Source organism: Triturus cristatus, chromosome 4_2, assembly GCF_964204655.1.
Source record: "Triturus cristatus chromosome 4_2, aTriCri1.1, whole genome shotgun sequence".
Taxonomy (NCBI): domain Eukaryota; kingdom Metazoa; phylum Chordata; class Amphibia; order Caudata; family Salamandridae; genus Triturus; species Triturus cristatus.
The window spans coordinates 669819357-669842732 of NC_140586.1; the positions used below are offsets into that span (position 1 = coordinate 669819357).

General features: G+C 43.7%; 1 protein-coding gene across 1 annotated transcript in view; it reads left to right on the plus strand.

The window, feature by feature from the left end:
- Positions 1 to 23376, plus strand: part of LOC146834876 (cytochrome P450 2J2-like) — a 419165-nt gene that overhangs the window by 173427 nt on the left and 222362 nt on the right. The window contains exons 4-5 of the mRNA XM_085602475.1: positions 1759 to 1908; positions 8771 to 8931. Coding sequence (XP_085458601.1) covers positions 1833 to 1908; positions 8771 to 8931 — 237 coding nt within the window. The 5' untranslated portion in view covers positions 1759 to 1832. The remainder of the gene's footprint in view (positions 1 to 1758; positions 1909 to 8770; positions 8932 to 23376) is intronic.

Sequence of the window (23376 nt, forward strand, 5' to 3'; positions counted from 1 at the left end):
ACTATTCTCCCATGCGACCACCCCGCGCCTGACCCCCCCCCCCCCCACTCCCGACTGCTCACACGTTCGTTTGCTTCCTTTGCAAGCATTTTACGCCTCGCCACTTTCAAATGTCACCAGCCGCCCCTGTTGAGACGCCAGAGTTCACGTGGTTTCCAAGCATCAACATCTGCAATTGTGAAAAAGACGGGCAGGTCACTTGGGCTCGAAGTTTTAATTCTTACTTTTGCCTCACTTTTAAAGGCTCTCAGACCCTGGCGGGGCAAAGCACAGTAACAGGTGTAATTTTAACTCAGTCCGAAAAAAATATATATATATATTATGCTTTAACTTTCACCTAACTTTAACCCAGACCAGACAGTGACTGTCACTCTGCCTTCAAGTGCAACCTGAACATTTTAAATCACTTACATCAATTAAATAAGTGGCATGATCCTTGGGACTCCTCCTTCTAGTCTTAGTTTAGATTGATATAACACCAAATTATATCCACATATGATTACACAAAGTGAAACATCCTGCTGTGCACTACGGCAGTCTGTCACCGATTTTAAGTAGCCCATGTTGGTCCTTCGTAATAGTAATCCTCATTGGTTACAGCCTGGCAACTGAGGAACTAAGCGCAATTGACAGATTTGTTGTGGAGGTAGGATTTCTCGGCTTATTATGTAGAATAACAGCTCATGCATTCCTAATCATTTGTAGGGCACTGTTGATCCTTATCACAGCTCCTGGTCTATGTTTCATTTATTGTTTATGAGCATTCAGGAGCCATTTTGACTCTGTCATATTTCTGGATATTGATGATTCCCAGGCTTTACAGAACTAGTTATTGGCTACGTACAACAGGCACTTTAGGAAAAATGTTATCCAAAAGCCCGAGAGATGACCTACCATACAGTCAGTTACTCTGCATATGGAGAAACTGAAAGTGGAGGAGTGACTCTTATAGTGAGATGTACGTACATCCCAAGTAAGAAACTCGTGGCAAGTGGTTACTCCAGGATATTGGATAAAAGTTCCTGGTCCTGCCCAAGAGAACATTTACTGATAACAGAACAGAGGATCTGATTTAGAGTTTGGCGGACAGGATAGTCCGTCACAAAGATGACAAAGTGCCTTTTCCAACAAACCATTGGTCAACCCTCTCAATTAGGAGTCGGGCACAACTATCTGCCCTTTTTAGAGCGGACAGTCTGGTGTTCTTTTCTTATGTCATTAACTGCCATGTATGGGGAACATTACCATTTTGCTTTTCATTAACAATCCCCAGCTTTGTGTGCCTGTAGCAGATACAATTGCTCTCACTTATGATTGTGATAGAGACTCCCATTTCCATTTATTAGATGGTGGTTTTGCCTAAAATGTCTGTCCTGATGATAACCAGTAGACAATAAATGGTTGAAACATCCTTGACATTACCAGCAGTTAAACCAGCTAATTATAGTCTATAGAATGATTAATGGAGGCTTATAGTGAAGTGTGTAAAACCAAGTTTTCTTGTTGTACTGGTCCCTTGCTTTCTTTGATCATGCACATAGTTTTCCATATTCTATCACTTGAGTATCGAACATATTTTGCACAGAACATCATAAAGCAAATAAGACATACCTATACATATAAAATATATTTGACTAGTTTACACGTGTGTAGTTTGTTTTTTAAATTTTCGCATGTACAAAATATATTTATACATATATATATATATATATATATATTTATATATATACAAGCTGTAATTCAATGTTTCTACCCCAGGGTTGATTAACTCTAATGGGCATTCCTGGAAACAACAGAGGAGATTTGCTTTATCAGCCCTGAGGAACTTTGGAATGGGTAAAAAGAGCCTGGAACAACGAATCAACGAGGAGATCAGATACCTAAGTGAAGTAATAGAAGAACAGAAAGGTGAGTGTACACATGAACGGAACACTTGGGTTACTAAACTGTATAATCTTGAGTTGCATTACTTAGTTTTCCTAATTTTCATTCCGCTTTATTTCTATTTGCCATGCGCATCTACCAGCAATCCTCTCCATAGATATTACAGAAAACGGAGCTTGGCCAGAGGATTAACGTTCCAGTTACTCGTGAGAAGGTAATTGGGTGTGGTAAAATTGCACCCAGAATTACTGATACCAGCAGGTAAACTCTACTGCGGGATCCGCAGGTTCACTCAACTACACGTGTTGAATGGATCCTGAGTAAATGGAAATACCAGGTTTTTCTACACAGAAATTTCCTCACACATACACAGAAATACCACGTAGACAGAAAATGACATAAAACAACAGGAATATGTCGTTCCTGATGTCAAATTGATTCAGTTGTGCAACAAATAGTCTTTTCATTGCCTCATTGACCGTTTTGAGCAGTACACGGGGTTATTTGTTGAAGGGGTTTAGAGCCCATTTCAAGAAATACCCACCGGCTTTGCCAGGGTGAACCAATGTCAATGAATGAACCTGCGCTTAACCTTCTGATAGCTTGGCACATACCAGTTAGACTTAGCTTAGAGGCAATGTGTAAAAACAAATTGCAACACTAGCAGTAATAAAGTAGAAACATAGCACAAGAACAATGCCAAACCAGTTTAGAAACATAGAGAATATTTGAATATATAAAATGAAACCCAAACAACAAATTGCAATAACTAGAACTGGTAGTATGATTTTTTAAACTTTGAATTAAAAATAGCACCAAAAAAGCTGAAAGTGCCAAGTACGGTTTTCTGGTTGTGCTAGACAGGGTCAAGTTAAAAGTTAAGGCTGATCATGATGGAGCGTGGGTCGGATACAGGGACCAGGTTTGTCCTTGGTGAAAGTTTAAAACGTTTTGGGAGAAAAGCCCTTGTCTACAGCGTTGACGGTGGGCCAGGCTGGAGGCTGGATCCGAAGAGGGGTTCATCGACGGTGGCCAGCTGCAGAACAGGATCTCTCTGGGGCATCAGCTCAGGGTTTTCTACGTCTATGGCGGGAAAGGTCCGCGCGGGCGAAGTCTGCAGTTTGGACACAGGAAAGTGCTGCTGACAGTGGGTTGTTGGTCGATTTTGGCTGCAGTAAAATCCTCTATGTTCTGTGCAGGTATTTATTTAGGAAAACAGAATCCTTTTCTATTTTTCATTTCAAAAGTATGCATTTTGAATGATGCAACAATGCTATGCACAAAACAGATGCCTCCTATGATCTTTCAAGCCCGATTTCAGTACTGTATGCTGGCATAATCCCACTTAAGAAAGATTTTCCAGCTTGGGTTCCAAGAACGTAAACTCTATTTTGTATTTTTAGTTTTTTCTATCTGGCAAAGACATGTCCACCAGCTTAGACGTTGTACATAATCTATAGTATCAGGATCTACACATGATCTGGGATAACATGACTTACAGTAACCTTCTAGTCTCACACATAAGGCTTTGCAACGTCCCTCGGTTCATAAAATGCCGGCCAATAAGTCTAAGGTTTTGTATAATACATTTTTATGGAGTTGCATCAATTATACAAACAGAAAAGATACAAGGTAAGACAAAAGAAAAAAAGGTAATAAGCCTTGTCCACCTGCCACCGCACAACACCGTACAACATGACAATCATTATGGTAATAATCCACAATCAAACCCGAGAGTCAAAGCACCTATTAATTCAGTCTACATATCGCTCTCTATTTCAGAGTTCTATATGCAAACCTTTCCTCATCCACTGTGGCATTCACAGGCCCTATTGGATCCATTACAGTGCCTCAATGCACGGACCATGTTTTCCAAATTTTTAAATATTTTTGTGAACACACTCTGGCAGTAAATATAGGTCTTACCATGCTCATGCATTGGTCATGTCCCCTCCTCCATTTCTCCACTGAAGTAGAGTCTGCCTTCTTTCTGGTGAACAGTGTCTCTTTTCGCCACCAGGATGCCCAACCACAATAAACCCATCGTTTATCTGTTAGTGTCTAGATCTGTGTTTTTATTTAAAATGGTTAGTTTGGGTTCTGCTTGTAAATTCCAGCCCAGCAAGGACAGGACTTCATCCAGATAGGGGCTGATTACTCTGCATCCCATATCTGTGCAATAGGCCCCAACATGAGAGGTACATCAGGGAGTCCACTGCACCAATCTTTCATAGTTTGTGTCGTGTAAGGTATATTCTATTCAAGTAGTTAAGTTGGATCAGTTGGTACCTCAACAAAATGCCTGATTCCTGAGAGAACACCCTAGCTTCCCTCCTGTTCTTATCAGAAAGAGGGCCCAAATCCTGTTCACAATCCTGACACAGTGAGTGAAAAGAAATGGCAGGGTTGGTTACTAGAGACCAAAACACTTGGGTAATCCTATGGGCCCTAACTCTTCTGACAGTAGTTTCATTTGTAGGAGCCTAAACACAGGGAGATCTTCCACTCCCGAGATGTAGGAGTTAATCGCATGTCGTAATCGCAAGAAGCAGAAGAATTGGGTACTGTGAAAATTATAATGTTCTTGGAAGGAATTTAACACAGTTTCCGGCATAAACCCGTACTGGTCCAGCCGGATTAAGGAAAATATTTTGTTTGAAAGTCGGTTTGCAAGGGCCTTCTCAGCTATTTTGTCTATGACATTTAAGAGGGAGATTGGGTGGTAGGACGAGCAGAGGTTTGGGTGTAATCCCGTTTGTGAATAATCCCTATCTCATCCAAACACAAGACCAGTGGTAATTGGCCTATCTGTAATGATTCCTTTATCAAGTCCCCAAGTGAATCTAAGACTTTGGGGCTGTAGATCTTACAAAACTCTGCTGGTAGTCCATTAGGGCTTGGCTTTTAGCCATACTGCTACTGGCTCTGAGCCTCCAACAGCTCTGCAATTCTAAGATCACCTTCCAAGAGTCCTTTCTCTGCTTCTGTCAATCTATGTAGCAGATGAGCAGAACATTGTTTACATGTCACGGGCAGCCTTTTATTTTGTAAATATAATTTAGCATAATATGCGAATCATTGACACTTCTCTTTGTTTCCCTTGATTATTGAGCCACCATCTTTGGTAAGATATGTAATTTATTCACAGAGTTGTAAATTTTGACACAAGTGATGGAGAGTTTTACTTGCCTTGTCACACCATTGATAAATGTAACTGGGCATCGGGAGCCAAGTTCTATGTGCGTTATCTGTCAATAGTTAGCTCCACAGTAGAGTAATCCGATTAGTAAATGCCAAAATCAGCACTTCTGCAACCCTTTGTATCTCTGAATCAGGTAAGAAAGATGTAGTCTAGATAGCAAAATGTTTTATGGGCGCCCACATAAATGGAAAACTGTGTTCTTGTGGCTGAATAGTACACCATACATCCGAAAAGCCTAGTGAAACCATGAATTTTTTAATTAAAGAAGTATATTTCATAGAGATCGTCCCTCTACCCTATCTGTAACAAGACCTGTCAACTACCCACTGCCAATCACCCCCCGAAACCACTGGACCCCTCGGTTAATAATCTTAACAATCGGTTAACAATCTCTAAGAAGACAGATGTTAGTGGCTGCGGTGTGTATAAGTTAATTAAGGGCTGGTTTCCATTTTAAAAGGCCCATGACCGCTATATATCTGTCTAGATTATCATAGCAAACCTGCGTGGCATTAAAGGACACATTGTTGCAAATGAATATGGCTGTTCCCTTTGAGGCCCTTGTAAATGTCTGAATGAAACACCTTTGAAAAACCCATTTGTGCAAGGAACAGACACTTGTTGGCCATAAGATGTGTTTTTTACAGAGAGAGTAGGTCCGAGCTGAGTATTTTGGCTGCGTTGAGAAGCGCAGTTCTTTTGAGCATATCTAGTAGACCATTTATGTTCCATGTTTATAAATTTGTATCTGATCCTCACAGGGTTTACATTTGGGTCTAGCCATTAAGGGGGAAGACCTAGGTGCATATTGATGTATATGTTTCTGAGCAGCAGGACTCAATTTTTCAAAAGTTATCAAGGAACAAGGACAACATTTCAAATGGCAAAATAAAACCCATTCCCTGACCCTACACCTCATGAACATGAAGCATTTGTCACAGGACAGAATAAAGATTGATGCCAACTCTGCAATCGAAGCATCTTACCTAGGTTTTTTCATATCTCAACTATTACCCAAAGAAAACTCAAGAACAATAAAAACAGAAGAAAAGTAACATTCAAAGAAAAGGGGCGGGTTGTCCCTCAAGAGGGATACCACCATATGGCCCATAGTCACTTATTCCCTACCCCCAGGCGCCCATCAGTACACACCTCTGACATTGTTTCCAGTGTAGCATTAGTCAGGTGAAAGGGTGCATTTTGGTGAGAAGATTATTGCAAGTATCAAAGGTGGATAATTAGGAGTTATAGAGAGGATAATTCAGGAGGTGGGACAGTTTCTTCCTCCGTGATCCAGCATCCTCCAGCTTCTTCTGTTTGTCTCCCTGGTGAGGTGGAATATTTGGTGATTTGTGTACAGCAGATCGAGATCAATTTCTATTTTGGAGTAAGCTTGAGGCTTTTGTGGCTATTGGACTCTGATAATGGGGAGCGGGGCATCATCAAACAGTGTTTGCTTGTGTGCCCAGATGTCTTGTCTTTCTCCTACCCACTACCATACTGCATCCAGGGTCTTGAAGAAAAATGTCCATGGCTGGTAAAATATTGGTAAGTTTGCTGGGCAGAGGAGCATATATCAGATATTCAGCGATCTGAGTTTCCTCTTGGCCATTATTGTATGATTCTCAAAATATTATGGTCTTTCCGTATTACACTTAAACTAGTGCAACAACAGTGCAAATCATTTGTGGTGGGCCAAGCTGACTCTTAGGAAATAGAGGGGCAGGACCTCTTTCCTCCTTCACTCTAATCTACGCGGGAATCGTGCTCACAGGATGGATGGGCCAGTTCTAATATTGCAAGCTACTTGACTGGGAGCACTGAAACGTCTCGAACCTGTATGTTATTGAGCTTTTGCCACACCTCACAATTCCGCTTCCCCCAAATGTCACTATTCAGGGCTTGAACAAGGGCTACATGGAGAGCAGACCTCTACTTTCCGCAAGCTCACCTTATTAAAAAGGCGCTGTCACACCCCTCCAAAATATGGCAGGAAAGCAGAAACTGAATCCTTCTTAATCCATTAGTATTTCGACAATGCTTGCCGCTTCTTCCCTTGGCAGTTGAAGCACTGGTCTCAGCTCCAATTCTGGGCCTTAAAGCGGACCATGAGGATTGCTTCAGGCTCATCAACCCACCCCAACCTCACAGTCTGCCTGTCCCGACAAAAAGGGATGCTGGGACTGGTTGTGTCTAGTCCTTGTCTCTATCTTCTGAGCTTCTTCTTCATCATCTGCACCCCACTACTTTCCGGCTATGTTCCCTGCGTCTCAGGACAATTGGGACCAGGGGGCAAGAGTGCCTAGTCTGGATTTTAAAAGATATTGTGGGACACGTGTTAAGGAGCTCGTCTAGCTCACATCCACTATTGAAAATGGCCAAGCTATGAAGCCCAATTGGGGAGGTAAGAAGGAGAGCAGCACCCACCACTGACACCAAGTTGGTGTGAAAAAGGTCACTTTAAGGAAACAGGTGCACATTACAAATAACAACCTGGGCCTTTGCCTTACAGAGCTACATACCTCCCTATACAAAGTTGTTCACTTTTGGTAAGCTACGCCCATCTCTAAATGTCCCCCCCACAACAACTTCATTCTGTAACTGTGTACTTGCTCCAGAGCTGATCAACAGCAACTGATACCTTAAAACTCCCCTCCTTCTTCTTTTCTACAACTATTAACCTCTAAGTAACTAAACTTCCTGCATGACCTTTTAACTTCCTGGCTCTTCCAGGTGTGAACTTGACTACCTGTTTGTTGCCTTTCAGCCTGAATTTACGCTGTCAACAACAATAAGCTTCGATAAACCATGGCAACTTCTCGACAATGACCTCTGCACCTGCTTCAAAGTGACAACCATACATAGTTAACCCCCCCTTGCACACCTTTTCCAAAGTCTGCCAAATAAGGGCTGGGAGTGTAAGAAAAACACTCTCCCCAAACACCTAATTAACCCCTTGTGTGCGCACGACGGCTCCCGGCCGTCGTGCATTATGGTGGGCGTGTGCACACGACGGCCGGGAGCCGTCGTGATCGCGAACGCCGTTTATTTCTCCCGCACAGCGGGAGAAATAAACCCACATGTAAGGGGTTAAAAGAGATGGTTGGGTGGGCCAAAACAGAACCTAACAGATACCAGCCACCATGTCACCTAGATAAAATGGTAGCTGGTCACCTCAAAATGCCTGGGTGTCTAGCCCTTGGCCTACATGTGTAGGCCAAAAATCGCCCCATAACCTGGGCAGTTGACCAACTGCTCCACTTACCCAAAATACACGGGGCAGTCCTCCCTATGGTGGGCTGCCCCTCAAATCCATATAAGACCACCGGTTTAGCACAAATATTCCAGAAATTCCTGAGAAGATATGTGCATGAAATGTATTGTGAACGTCCATGTATAATGTTGTGGAAGAATCACTTGGAGACGTCTGTTTTTTCTTGTACTTTATTGCATCTCATACCACAAGGAGAAGAGGTCTTCTCAGCCAGGCAGGAGATGATAACCCCCTTTGTACCCCATCACAACAAAGTCACCAGGGGACATCTTATGATACAATTACATCAGATGTCACCCAGTTCCAATTAAATTAACAAATCACAACAAATAACAACATACTTTTCTTTATTATTGACATTGTGAAGAGTTACCTATATTTTGACCACCATATTTTTGTATTTCATGTAGGTCAGCCGTTTGACCCTCACTTTCATATCAACAGCAGTGTTTCAAATGTTATCTGTGCCATCAGTTTTGGTAATCGATTTGACTATCAGGACCCAGAGTTCCAGAGTTTACTTCGTGTATTAGATGAGGTTATGAAGCTGGAATTTAGTGTTTCATCCCAGGTAAGCTTCTGTCATATTAGCTTTGTGTATGTATTCTTTTTAACCCCTTTTTATTGGAAACATGTTTTAGGAAACATGGCTAAAATAATGTAGAAGCAGTTATCTACCTGAAGGGTAGCTTCAAACAAATGCTTTACGCGGGAAGCTATGAATTGAGCAGGAGTGCTAAACCAATGTATATTATGATCTAGGGATTCCCATCAGCCCTATGATTCCTCACAATTGTGAATTGTCATTACTACAGAAGAGGCAACAGCAATAAAAGGCTATACTTGACCCCAAATGTTGGTGAACAGTTTAGATTTTAGTGGCTGAGTTCTCATTCCAGATTTGGCACTTGACAAATACAAATCAGGTGATTCTTCAAAAATCATGCAATCTGCCTCAGTTTGTACAGCACTGATTGTACAGTGCACACAACCAGATTCATATTCCGATGACATCCTGGTTTGTATATTGCAGTGTCATGTGGAATGCTTCATCTTCATAATGCTCAACCTTGCAAAATCTTCCACTGTAAAGGTCTCCTCAGCATCTTGGTGTTAGCTTCAAACTACATCAATACCTAATTCAAAGTAAATGAAAAACTGAGGGTTTCGCAAAGCTGCAGAACTTTGAAACTCCTAATAGGAGGTTTCATATGGTAGATAAGAAAAGAACACCATTCAGTCAGTGATTATGAAACATTTCCAGTCCCTTGTTATAGAGAACCACGACTAATTTGCCCCCCACCCCCCATAAGATGGTATCCACTTTCTGAAAAAATAGGTCAGTTGTTCGCTTCTCTGCCAGGTGAATAAATAAAATGTTTTAAGATTTTCAGAAAAGTAGACAACCGTGATATATAGGAGCAAAATACCAACCTTGCCCTTCAACAAAACTGCTATCATAAAGGCCTTTTGCAGGATTCCAAGGAAGTCTGCTCTTCTGAGACACATCTAAAAGCAAGTACCCCACAGATGTAAGTGTGACAATCTGGATGACTTTAGATATCTTGATACATTAAATGCGACAATTGTTTTGCTGCAAAAGGTAGACAGGTTAAAGTAATCCACCAGGATTTCTAAGTTATTGGTATGGGAGGTGATACTTGGCACTTTTGATTATGGTTCTGTTTCCACCTCTCCTAACTAAGAGCAACCTCTTTGACTGTTAGAGTTTGCTGATAGTGGTTTCAGTTAATACAGACCAGGTATTTGTTTTTCAAACCCCTAACCAGAATCCTAAATCATTACTCCGTTACTTATGCAAGCTGTGGTTCATGTCCAATTTAATAACATGCATATTACTTACTCCGAGCAGAAGCCTAGGTTGAATCCAGGACATTTCAAGATTATATAAAATTTTCCTATACCCTACCCAATTCTTTGAAAGTGGTTGTGATGGAAAAGCAGCTTTGTAGAATATAAGTAGTATCCTGGTTATCTCTATTCCCTGGATGTCTGACATGATATCTGGAATGCTAAGAGTGAATAATAAAATAGGATGTTGATGTGTACATGAAGTAGAATTTAAGTAATCGGACAGTTGGCGGGAGACTGAAGCTCTGACAGGACCTACCTGTTGTTGCTGTAGCCTAAGGGCCTAACATGAAATGGAAATACTGCCACTTTCTTTAGTGGCCTCAGAATCATGTTAGAACATCCTGCCCTCCTACCTCAACATTGTGGTAAATAGTTGTTAAGGACTTGCTTGAAAAAGCACCGAGACTGGTAGTAATTGAGAGCAATTTCTGTCACTGGAGGGAGGAGGATTGTCATGAGAAGGAAGATGTTCCTGTGACCATGGAGAGTATTTTGGGGCCGCCCAACCTCCAAACCTGGATTGAATGGAATCAATATCGACACATGGCGTGAATGCTCTAAAAAAGCCAAGCAGTGGGAATGAATTAGCAAATGTTTTGAGATGGAATTAGACAGAAACATTACAATTATGTTGAGGGGATTTAGGAAGACCAAGCACCACCAAAAAATAAACTTCTGTTCTGTATTGTGGGATTGGCTTTTGCCAGATGGAAGATTGTGTGATTGTGGAGTGGGAAAACATCAGTGAAAGCTGATTATTAGCTTGTAGATATGGACTGGTCAAGCATCATTGGAAAAGAAATGTATACAAGCAGTGGATGTTTGCAGAAGTATCAAAAAAACTTGACAAAATGGTGTGAGATAGAAAACCTGGAGGGTCATGGAATATGGATATAAATGCACAGTGGTTGCTGAGAAGCACATAGCAGTCGATGTCACTCTTTATCAAAACAGATTGCCATTGATGCTCAATCAGATGTCCTATATTTCACAATACCATATTGATCATGCATGTACCATTGTGTAAGGTGGTAATGAGATTTTTCCCTTCTTTTATGATGAATGTAATTTGTGTATTATACTATGTTTATGGTTTAAAAAAAGCGAAACAAAATAAAAATACTGTTAACCAGGAGAGGTTGATCAGTCCTTGGCTGTTTTTATGTGCTGCTCCACGTCTAACCATATGTAACTGGTGTAGCAAATGCCTATAATTTTACAGCAAAGTTAGCCTCTAGATTTTTAAAGGTAACACAGCGGTTATGTTATTGATGATAACTGCCAGCTGCACTGAAACCTATGGGATTGTACAACGGGAGGAGGAAATGCAGCTTTGGCTGTAAGTCTGCTTAAATGAGATATTGCCTCATTTTCACAATCCAATGCCAGTATGACTACTTTTTGATTTCTCCATCAAACTGCTTCCCAAATACAGCTTTAGCGTTTACTCTGATGGCCTTCTCACTATTGACATGTTTCAGTTTGCTGTCAATATGCCATATTTCTAAATTTAAAAAAGCATTTACAGTGACACCACCGCAATTCTGGAAAATAGGATTGTCTGGTGATGTAGGCAGGGGATAATAATTGTTGCTGTGCTGGTAGTGTGAGCACAGTGGTGGTGGAGTTCATGGTTTCATTTGTAATAGTGCTACTGTAACTGTTCTGTGCAGAGACCAGTTCACTAATTGCTTGCATCTGAATTATCGGTCTCTTTGTTTCATGCAGCACAGTTCTGTTGAGGATCCATCTCTTGAATTTAAGAAGCTTACCATCTGAATTGAGCACATAAAAAAGACATTTCAGTTCTGTAGCATGGATCAACCATAACGGCACAGATGGACAACTCTGAGTTTAGTTTGTTTCACCTTATCTTGGCATTTGACTAGGTCTTCAGTATGCTGCTTACCAGAGCTCCAAAGGTCTTCCTGTTTCTGAATTATCATCTCAGTACTATCTGGTCACTTAAAACATGACCCCAAAAAACGTTTGGCTCATAGAATTGTGTTACTGCTGCCTCTGCCTTTGTAGCATATTCAAATGACATTGCACTGTGGAAAAGCAACCTGATTTGCCCCCACTGCTGAGGAGTCACATTTTTCTGGGATGGCAAAGTCTTTAAGGAATTTGTATTGTTCAAACCAGGTAGGGTAAAACAAATACAGACTCAAATTCCATACAGTCAAAAACACATGCTTATGGATGTAATGGCAAAGCCCTTTCACTTTTCTTCTATTTTTTTTTAAAAAGCTTCTGGTCTTCAAAGGATGCCTGTATTCCACATAAACTTTGGCCCATATGCCTATTATCCCATCAGTCTTTCTTTTCTTTTTGATAATCTTACAAGGTCAGATTCATTCAGTTTTCAAAATAGGGCCCTCTGAAGTATTTATCAACTGACATTGCTCTCAGAGTATTAGTACCATGTTCATTTATGAAAACTATTGATCTAAATCTTGCAAATGTTGAAGCTGAATTTCATCAAGAGGCTGACTGCCCTAAGAGACTTCTGTATATTCAGCATAGCAATAGGTGCATACTGGATGGTTGCCCAAATGCCCTCATGCACTGATGTCAAGAACCCAGTCTGAGGTGGAGCAAAAATAGTCTTTAGTAACACGATAGTCCACCTGTTCATTGTCAAGGGAATGGTGTATACATGGCTAAGCCCAAAGGTACATATGCAGCTTTTGAGCACATGTTTGCACAAACCAATGATATAGTGACTACAGAAAGGTTTGTGATGTCTGGTAACTGTAATTGTGGACAATAGTCTGCCAAAATTCTACAAATTCGTTGACTTTCATCAAACATTATGAACAGATTTTTGTGATGTACGACTGATTATTATTGTATGAATGAGCTGAATCGTGTTTTAAGGATTCTTTTACTTCCTTCATGAAAAGATTAAACACTTTACTTGTTTTGTTCTCACTCAACAATTCAAGATTGTGTAGTGGATAATGCGGTAAGCAGACTTCCTGATGCCAACTGAACAGCAGTGGTAGTGCCTTAGTGTGACCCTGAAGACCCCCCCCCCCCCACACACTTGCTAGTAAATGCACTGGCAGAAGATATCTCGTTCTCTAGCTCTCACACAGTAGCCAATATTCACAGACGCATATGCACGTAGGATCACAAAGCCACGGACATACACACACTCTGATATTAAATGGCACTTACAGGTGTGCAGAAACATGCAATCTCATTTCTGTCTCTCACAGCTAGTGACTATTCACACAGAACAAACTCTTTATCCTTGGAGGCTTGAACATCTAGTTCAATCAACAAAAACTCACAAACAAGATCACTTCTGTCAAACCTGTAGGCTTTCAACTTCTTCCAAGCTGGTTCTAGTCCAACATACTCAGACGGATGTTCCCCTGGATGCAGTTTTTCTCCACTAGAACTCATCATGGTAACAGGAAATCTCCCTTTTATCTTTTGCTTTCACCACATCATGCACTTCAACATCAGGTAATGGTCAGCACTGCTGCAATTATAACAAAGACTGATTAAAGTATTTATGGACAATGAAGCAAGCCTAATCTTATCACTTTTAATTCTTAACGTAATTTCCACTTACCTGCATAACCAAAGTGAATCAATTCTCCCTTTTACTCTCGAAAGCATCAATAGTCTGATTCCCCAGAAGCTCTCCTCTCATCGGAAAAATTGACCACAGATCCTCGGACTAAAAAATAAACTATATAAGCCCAGTGAAAAAAGAAATACGAATCCTGAAATGTCAGTTGAAAGAATGAAGCATCCCAACAAAATCTACACTTCTAAGAACAAGCAAGGACTTACAAATCTGTCAGTTAATAAACTACATGACCCTACTACTCACATCAGATCTCAAAAGTAAAATACCCATACAAGAAACTTCACAAGAACCTCTCATAATTTTGTGAACTGGTATGCACTTCAGTCAGAATTGTTAACTCCCTAATCCGCACCTGCATTGCATCTTGTCAGAAAAGACAAAACCATGGAACGCTTCCATAATTACAAGTCCTCCATCAGCTTCTTTTTTCAGGTCACTAAACCCAAGATATCACCCTTTGACACAAAATCAATACTGTTCGCCACCAAGCAACCCTTGCTGCTTTATTTGAAGGAACTGCTGAAGGCTGGTGGCCTGGCTGGATCCCCTGTGGCACTTGCCTGACTAAAGTTTTCAATAATGTTCCACTCTCACTACTGCCACTACTCCGGTCAGAATGTTCAACAGCAGCTCTATAAATGTAGACGTCTTCTCCAAAGACCTCAAGACTGCCTACCTGAAATGGTTTCAAAGAAACTAAACCTCAATTCACCACCCTAAATGAAAATCTCCAGAAGTCACACAGGATTCTTCCTGACATTTTAATCTATTCTGCCTTGATTTTCATCTCCACTCTAGACCTGAGGCCATAAGATCTCAGCATTCAACCAACTATCCCAGATTGGATCTCCTCCTACCTTTCCAGCAGATCAGGCACTAGTGCATTTCCTAAATACATTCCAACACCTTTCCACACTGACTTTGGCATCCTGCTGAAATCAATAATTCCTGTGATCTTCCTAAGAGGATAGCTCAATGCACCACAAGATCTCAGGTCCATCAGTCTAACTGTTACTACTACACAGTCTACTCTCATATCATCCGCAAGCTTGAAAGTCTAGTAGGCTGAGACTTCACTTGTAGGACCTGAGAGAACTGCCTCACTACAACCATCTGGCCCCAGGAACTTTGACCACATCTGGTGTCATCAACAAAACCTGTGAGTGATCAAGGACTCTGAACAATTCCTAGCATTGCAAGTGAATCAAGTTACCAGAAGTGCCTTCTTCATTGTGCAAACCATGTGTAGCATTTTCCACATCTCGGTTTCCTTCAGATACTGATGGGCCTGGACTAATCCTGGAAATCACTCCCTTTTTAGTATAAAGAGGAGATGGAATTCAGAATGTGCGAGTCAGAAAGCTATTACACCAGTTGACCAAATCACTCCATCCCTACACGTGCTCCACTGGTTATGGGTGGCCAGATGCTACTCCTTCAAAGCACTCTACATCTATTGCACTTGTTGGCGATAACATACACAATAGGATCATCCATTTAAGAATGTCAACCCATCTTTATAACCTGCTCTTCAAAGAAATACTTGCATTGGTTGTACTGTCTGTTTAGACAACTCTGGAACTGACTGCCTCAAACAGAAGCAATATCCATGTTCACCTGGAATTTAAGAAGTCAGTAATGACTTAGCTGTTCCCAAACAGATGACACCCTTATATCTCAGCTATCCGATGCCAAACCATGACCACCTCCTTGAAGAAAGAATCACTCAATAAGCATATAATTCTACATAGTTTCCAACATGCAACACCAAAGATCTTCTCTCATAGATCGCATTATAAACCCACATTCTGTCAACCACACAGAACATTCACCATTGTGTGTTACCTCACAGTCAAACAACTTACGGGCCTGGCTAAGCGCACAGAAAAAAGCTGAAGCAAGGCAGAGTCAGAATTCAGGATGACATGAGGCCATGTCAAAGCCAATAGTAAGAAATTAATAATACTTTCCAGTATACAACTCAGTGCACATTTGTGCACCACCGCCTATAGCATCACATACTTCATCTCTCAATGTACAACACTGTGCACATTTGTGCACCACTGCTCATAACACTGCACTCCGAGACCAAAAATTACATTCCACACTTCTCTCATGCTTTCAAATGCACATCCCACATGTTCTGTTCTTGGCAAGGCTGTCCTACTCCGTGACAGCTCTCACAGAAAGACTGCATGATTACAAGAAAGAAACCTTTAAGAGAAGCAAGGCATATGCAGGATGCACGATTCCGGCTAGGATAAAATAACCCACCAAAGTCAATTAAAATATTGGTAGTTAAAGGTCATCACTGGGTGTCAGACCATAAGAGTGCCTCTACCACTACAGGGTCTTCCAAGTCCTTTGGGAAGGGTCACTTTTTCTTAAGAACTATAACCCGACTTCCGCCATTGACTTACCTTGAACACGCAGTCGTGTATTCATTCAGTCAACGGCCTCCATGGGGTTCCTGGGTCCTTACCTGGGGTGGTTCCTTGGTCCCCCGGCACTTCTAAGTCTTCTGGTACAACTCCCGACTTCGGTCGATAGTCGCATTCCACTATCTTTGTATATGGTTTGGTCTCATATGGGAGCCCACTGTATTTTCGTGCTACTTACTGTCATAGTATCAAAGTATTGTGCGTACTGTAATTATATCTATGGGCAGGAGATATTGCATTGAGTTAGTGAGTGAGTGTAATAAATAACAATTTTTTATAAATACACTGTGTGGTTCTTTTTCACTTAAGCTGCACTATAAGATTAGGTGCTGGTGAATCAAGCTGCTTTACACTCCTCCTAGACTAGGCCTGAAGTCTGCTCTCCACAGCTACCACTTAGAAAGCTTCCTAAGGTTGTCTAAACCACTAAAAACACCATAAGGGTTATCTGGATTGGTGCAGGGTGCTACACTTGAATAAGTGTGAATCATATACCAAGTCAGCCTTCTACACTCATTAAAAGTTAACCGCAATCTAACTGTACCATAATTGCATTGTTCCACCTCTGTAATATCTGTGTGGATATAGGTGTGGAATTGGGTTTGTGTTTGGAATATATATAATGGTGTATTGTGGCTCTGTATAGAAGAGTACAATGTTGTGAAGCTTGGAGCTTTACATGTTTTCTTCCTATTTGGCATCTGTAGGAGAGTAGGGTCTGCTATCCTATGGTCACCCCAAATTTTTGCTTTTTGCTTCACTGGTTTTTGACATATTGAGGCTGTGGGCCTGCCAATCAGACCCCCAGCCTGCTGTTCTCTCTACTAAATTAAAACTATGCACCCTAGGTGCATAACCAATTGGAAGTGGATCACCCTGTCAGCCCCTGTACCAGTGTACACTAGGTACCCAGGGCATTGGTGTACCCAAGGCCTGCCAAGGGCTGAAGCATGTATTATGCCACCCCAGGCTTGGCCTAACAATTTGACACAACTGGCTGATCACTCAGCTGGGGTAAGTTGGTGTAATCACCTCTTACTTAGGTGTAGTATACCTATACCTAACCTTAAATGGGACACCTGGTAACCTATAAGTCACTCCTATGGCAGGCCTTAACAATCCTGAAGGCAGAGTGCTTGGTTCCATGTGAGATGGTGCTCTGGCATGAGCTGAGCCTGTCTGCAGTGGTCGGAACAACTTCCTTCTACTGTTTCCAGATATCGTCATACCATATACTCTTAAGTGCATTATGAACCTCGCGGTTAAATGCTATCTTTGGTTTGGCTTTATCAAAACATGTCGAGTAAGATGTCATACGAATTGGAATACTAACCCCTCGCCAATTCTGGCGACGGGGTTAGCATTCCACCCTTCTAGAGGGACACGACATGTACAGTACCTGAAACCCGGGTAAAATCAGACATAGCCTCAGCTCCACAAAATGGATGCTGCCACCACAGACACAAGTCTGCCCTCCTGCTGCTGGGAGTCCTTCCAGCTTGGGAGGTGTGGACAAAGGGTTTCCTGCCAGGGGAGGTGCGTGCACCACCCCAGACAGGATTTTGTGTATTGGTCAGGTAGGGCTTGAAAGAAACCAGACATGCCTGTGGCTCACAAGGAGCCTCGGTGCATATGCCAGTTCAAACCGGTCCTGGGGCACACCAGTCCCGGGCCTGGGGCGAGCTGGACAAAGGATTGGGGGTGTAACCACCCCCCTTCCTGGTCCCACCCATAGGGAGGGACCTAGCAGGTAGTCCGGCCCCTAGAATCCGCTTAAAGGTAGGAGCTGTGTCCTAAGACTTCAGACATCCTGGAATCAACTTAAAACTAAGAAGAAGACGGGAACTTCGACGCTCTGCTGCACAGAGGACTGAAGCCAATCTCCCCTGTGGTCAGGGAGTGACCACCTTGCTAACGCAAGCACCATCCAGCGAATCAACGTCTGCTTTGCCGCCGCCTCCCGCCGGAGCCCGAGCCCAGAGACTGACAAGACCTGGACCTCCAGACCTCTCACCGCCCGATCCACAGTCCCTGCAAAGAAGAGACCCGTGGAGGCACCGAGACACGTGGAGCCAGCCATCTTGAAACGACTACGACAAGCTGACCAGTGCAACAACCGAGGCTCCCTCCAAGTTGTGCTTTGGGTCCTGAGAAGCCCAACCCTCGAGCAGCATCTGCACCAAAGGTGAGCCCTCCAGCATCTCCACGATCTGCGTGGGGCCCTTCTGCATTTTGCCACTCGACGCGCCTAACCGGTTGCTGGCCCGCTGGCTAGTGGCCATCTTGGCGACGAAATCTACGACAAACACCGCTGGTCTGGTTGCTCCAGACTGGCCCTTGCTCCCCTCCAAAGGAGCAGTACCTCTGACCTTGCTGGTCAGAACCATCAGCTTATCTCCTTGCCTACAACAATTGCTTTTGCCAAGGCTTGTTTGCTTCGATCAAGTCGCCGACACCGCCGACAGCGAGAGCCTGCGTGGGACAGCTCGTGACTCGACTCCTGGACGTCGTCGACCTTCAGGGACCACGTGGCTGCAGAGTCAAGCTACACCTTCCTTCCTGTTTGCACCCGACATCGCCTGGTACCCCCCTGGTGCCACGCTGGTCACTGGCTAGTGACTGTGAACACTGTCCCCTCTGCTTACAGGTCTTCAACATCTCCGATCCACTCTTGGATCCACTGCATCTCTTCCCGACCGACCGCCTGCAGCACTTTTGTCTACAGGCCCCACGGAACCGATAGAAGAAACCCGACGCACTTCGAGGCCTATGCACCCGCTTCCTGTGGGTGAGGTAAAGCTGGCACTCCGGTGCCCAAGTGTAGTATTACATCTCTAGTGCCTGCGTTCCAACTCTTAAGTTCCTAGGTCATCCGGAAGATTCCTTTTGCAGTAACTTTGTACCTTTTACGCACCCATTGAAACCTATGGGAGCACGCGTGTGACTATTTGCTCTGCACACGCCACCCGTGGACCTCCTGGTCACTAACTGACGTTAGCTCCTTGTAGGCCCAGCGATTCTAGAGGCCCTAGGCCTTTTCCCCTTTCTGTTCGTGGTACTTATACCACTATTTTAGTATATGGTTCGAGTGGCCACCAGGGCCTATCCATATAAAGTGCAACTTCTGTGTATTCTGTGATAATCTTGTTTGACGATTTGTGCTCCTGTGCTCATAAAGAGACTAGGGGTTACTTTGAGAAATAAATACATATATATTTTGAATATATATCTGTGTGGTGTCCTTTCATTGGTATAAAAGGGGGTTACTATTGGTAAAACAGCTTGCTTAACACGCATCACGAGTTTAGCCTCAAAGACTGCTTAGCCTACGCTACCACTAGGGCAGCTAGTCCGAAAAGGTTGACTTACAACCACACCATAAGGGTTGCTTGGCATGGTACAAGGTGGTCACTAGAACTAGTGAACAGCATATACCAGGCCAACTTCTCACATTGGTGAGCAGCGGTTGGATTTGAGCTTGCTGTGTTTTACCATTGTAATCTCTTGGTTACCAATTGAAAGATCACATAGGTACCTGTAGGTACATATAAAACAAGATTAGATATACATAAGTTCTACTGAACTTAGTTGTTGTAGAGCAAAGGGAGTAGCACACCCTGACTACAACTACTAGATAGGTTTAGTAGGTAAACCCAAGTGTAGGTAGATTGCAACACATCCACCCACACTTAAGAGCAATGGCTGGGGCAGAGGGGTCCACTGTACCCATCTCTGTTGAGAGTGACCCCCCGAGGGCACCATCCATCTTTGCTACCCTTAATCAGAATGAGCTCAGGCAGTTGGCAACTCTTAGAGGCCTTAAACAGCCCAAGAACCCTACCTCTGCTGTGCTCAGAGCACTCTTGCAAGAAGATGAGAATCAAAGAGAGCTCAAGAGAGCTTCCCAGTTAGCCCCCTTAGGGACAGGAACAGGAGGCCCCCCTTCTGAAGATGCCACTGAAGTACCCCTTTCCAATAGCCATCCCTTAGATGAAAACCATACTACAGAGGAGGAAAGTGAGGGGGATACAGACAGTGGTGAGGATGAAGGGAGAACTAGCCCAGTGCCAAGTGTTATACTTGGCCCAGCTAAACCAAGGCTATTGGGGACTGACAGTGGGTTCACCCCACTGGATCTCCCCAGTGGACTTAACACAGGGCTTGGAAGGCAAAGGAATCGCTCAGGTGACGCCAATGCTTCCCATGGCTCTAGAGGCTCTCAAGGTCACTCCAGGAGAAGGATGACCACCCCTCAGAGGAGGGAACATGAGGCCAAGATGCAAGAAGCCCAGCTGAGGATCAGGAAGCAGGAGCTAGAAGTAGCCCTGATGGAAGAGAAACTGAGCAAGGCTAGACAGCATAAAGAGAGTGGGTCTATACCCACTGGTGGCAGCATTGTCCCTAAGGACAAAGATAGGGTTTTCGATAATAGAAACCTGTCTAAGGTTGTGCCCCCCTACAAAAGTGGGGATGACATCCACAAGTGGATAACTGCTCTTGAGAGAGCCTGCAAAGTACAGCAGGTTCCTGAAGACCAGTGGGCAGCAATCCTCTGGCTCTCCTTTGAGGGAAGAGGCAGAGACAGACTCCTCACTGTTAGAGAAGAGGATGTCAGAAACTACAGAGTCCTGAAGAGTGTTCTAGTTGATGGGTTAGGCTTAACCACTGAGCAGTACAGGTTAATGTTCAGAGACACCCAAAAGACACAGACTCAGGACTGGTCTGAATACATTGAATGTGCCACTAAGGCTTTGGAGGGTTGGTTGCTGGGAAGTAAGGTATCTGATTTTACAGGATTGTATAATTTGATGATGAGAGAACAGATTTTAAATAACTGTCAAAACCAGCAACTGAATCAACACTTGGTTGACTCTGATCTGACCTCTCCCCAAGAATTGGGAAAGAAGGCAGACAAATGGGTCAGAACCAGGGTTAAGCAAAAGAACCAGAACCAGGGCCAAGGGGGTGATCAGAAGAAAACAGACCAAAAGGGTGGAGATCAGAAATCTAAAGACCAGAAGTCTTCAACAGGGCCCCAAACTACTGCTAAGGAGGGTGGGTCCCAACAACAGTCCAAAAAGAAGAAAGAAGGTCAAAAGAAACCCTGGTGCAATCATTGCAAAAATACAACTCACTGGACTAGTGATTGCAAAAAGGGTGGAGCCCCCAACACTGTTGCCCCTAAGGCACCTGCTCCCAGTACTACTGTTAGCAGTGTTGGTCCCCAGACAAAGGGTGTAGTGGGAATCACTATGGGAACTGAAGGAGATTCTGACTTAGACAGAACCCTGACACAGGCAGTCTTGATCTGTGATGGGGACATTGATTTGTCCCTGACTGTGAGCCCCAGTAACCTGGGCAAGTACAGACAGACTCCTTTAATTAATGACAAAGTGGCTCAAGCCTACAGGGACACATGTGCCAGTGTCACTATGGTGACACCAGGCTTTGTGGACCCTGGACAGTACATACCAGGTGAGAACTACCTGGTGACCAATGCCAGCAATGCCACTACTTCACATAGTGTGGCAGTTGTTAACTTCTCATGGGGAGGGGTAACTGGCCTCAAAAGGGTTGTGGTTAGTGCAGACCTCCCAGTAGAATGTTTGTTGGGCAATGACCTAGAGAGTTCTCTATGGTCAGAAGTGGAGTACAGGACTCATGCAGAGATGTTAGGTATATCATCACATGTCCTTGCTGTGACCAGGTCACAGGCCAAAAAGTGCCTCACTGAACCACAGGTCTTGGATCCTGGAACAATGGACCAAGCACCTACCAAGAAGAAGAACAGGAGGGTCAAGGCTGTGCCTTCCCCCCTGCCTCAGAGTGATGATCAGCCTTCCCAGGAAGCTGATCTAGAGGACCCTGAAGGAACTGTCCCTGAAGAGCTTGAACCTGACCAGGTTGAGTTTCTGGGGACAGGGGGACCTTCAAGGGCTGACTTGAGGCAGGCTCAGTTATCCTGTCCCTCTCTTGAACCCCTCAGACAGCTGGCTGCTGCTGAGGCTGCTGGGAATGCTCAAGGTACCCATAAAGTGTATTGGGATGAAGGGCTCCTTTATTCAGAGGCTAGAGACCCCAAGCCTGGTGCAACCAGGAGGTTGGTTATACCTCTGCAATTTAGGGGCTTCCTTCTTACCTTGGCCCATGATATTCCTTTAGCAGGACACCTAGGCCAGAACAAGACCTGGGACAGACTTGTCCCTCACTTTCACTGGCCTCATATGAATGAAGATACAAAGGAGTTTTGTCGCTCCTGTGTTACCTGCCAAGCCAGTGGCAAATCAGGTGGCACAACAAAGGCCCCCCTGATACCACTACCTGTGGTGGGGGTTCCCTTTGAAAGAGTGGGAATAGACATAGTGGGTCCCATGGATCCTCCCACTGCATCTGGGCACAGATTTATACTGGTGGTAGTGGATCATGCCACCAGGTATCCAGAGGCAATTCCCCTTAGGACCACTACAGCTCCTGTTGTGGCCAGGGCCCTGCTGGGAGTATTCTCCAGAGTGGGGTTTCCTAAGGAGGTAGTATCTGACAGAGTTACCAACTTTATGTCAGGATACTTAACAGCTATGTGGAAGGAATGTGGTGTCAACTACAAGTTCACCACCCCTTATCACCCACAATGCAATGGGCTTGTTGAGAGATTCAACAAGACCCTAAAGGGTATGATCAAAGGATTACCTGAAAAGCTCAGGCGAAGATGGGACATCCTTCTACCCTGCCTTCTGTTTGCTTACAGAGAGGTCCCACAAAAAGGAGTTGGCTACAGCCCCTTTGAATTGTTGTTTGGGCACCCTGTGAGAGGCCCACTGTGTTTGGTGAAGGAAGGCTGGGAGTTACCTCTCAAAAAGCCTAAGCTAGACATAGTGGACTATGTACTTGGTCTCCGCTCCAGGATGGCTGAGTATATGGAGAAGGCATCCAAAAACCTTGAGGCAAGCCAGGCCTTACAGAAAGCTTGGCATGACCAAAAGGCTGTCTTGGTTGAGTTTCAGCCAGGACAGAAGGTATGGGTGTTGGAGCCAGTGGCCCCAGCAGCACTCCAAGACAAATGGTCTGGACCCCATACAATCCTGGAAAAGAAGGG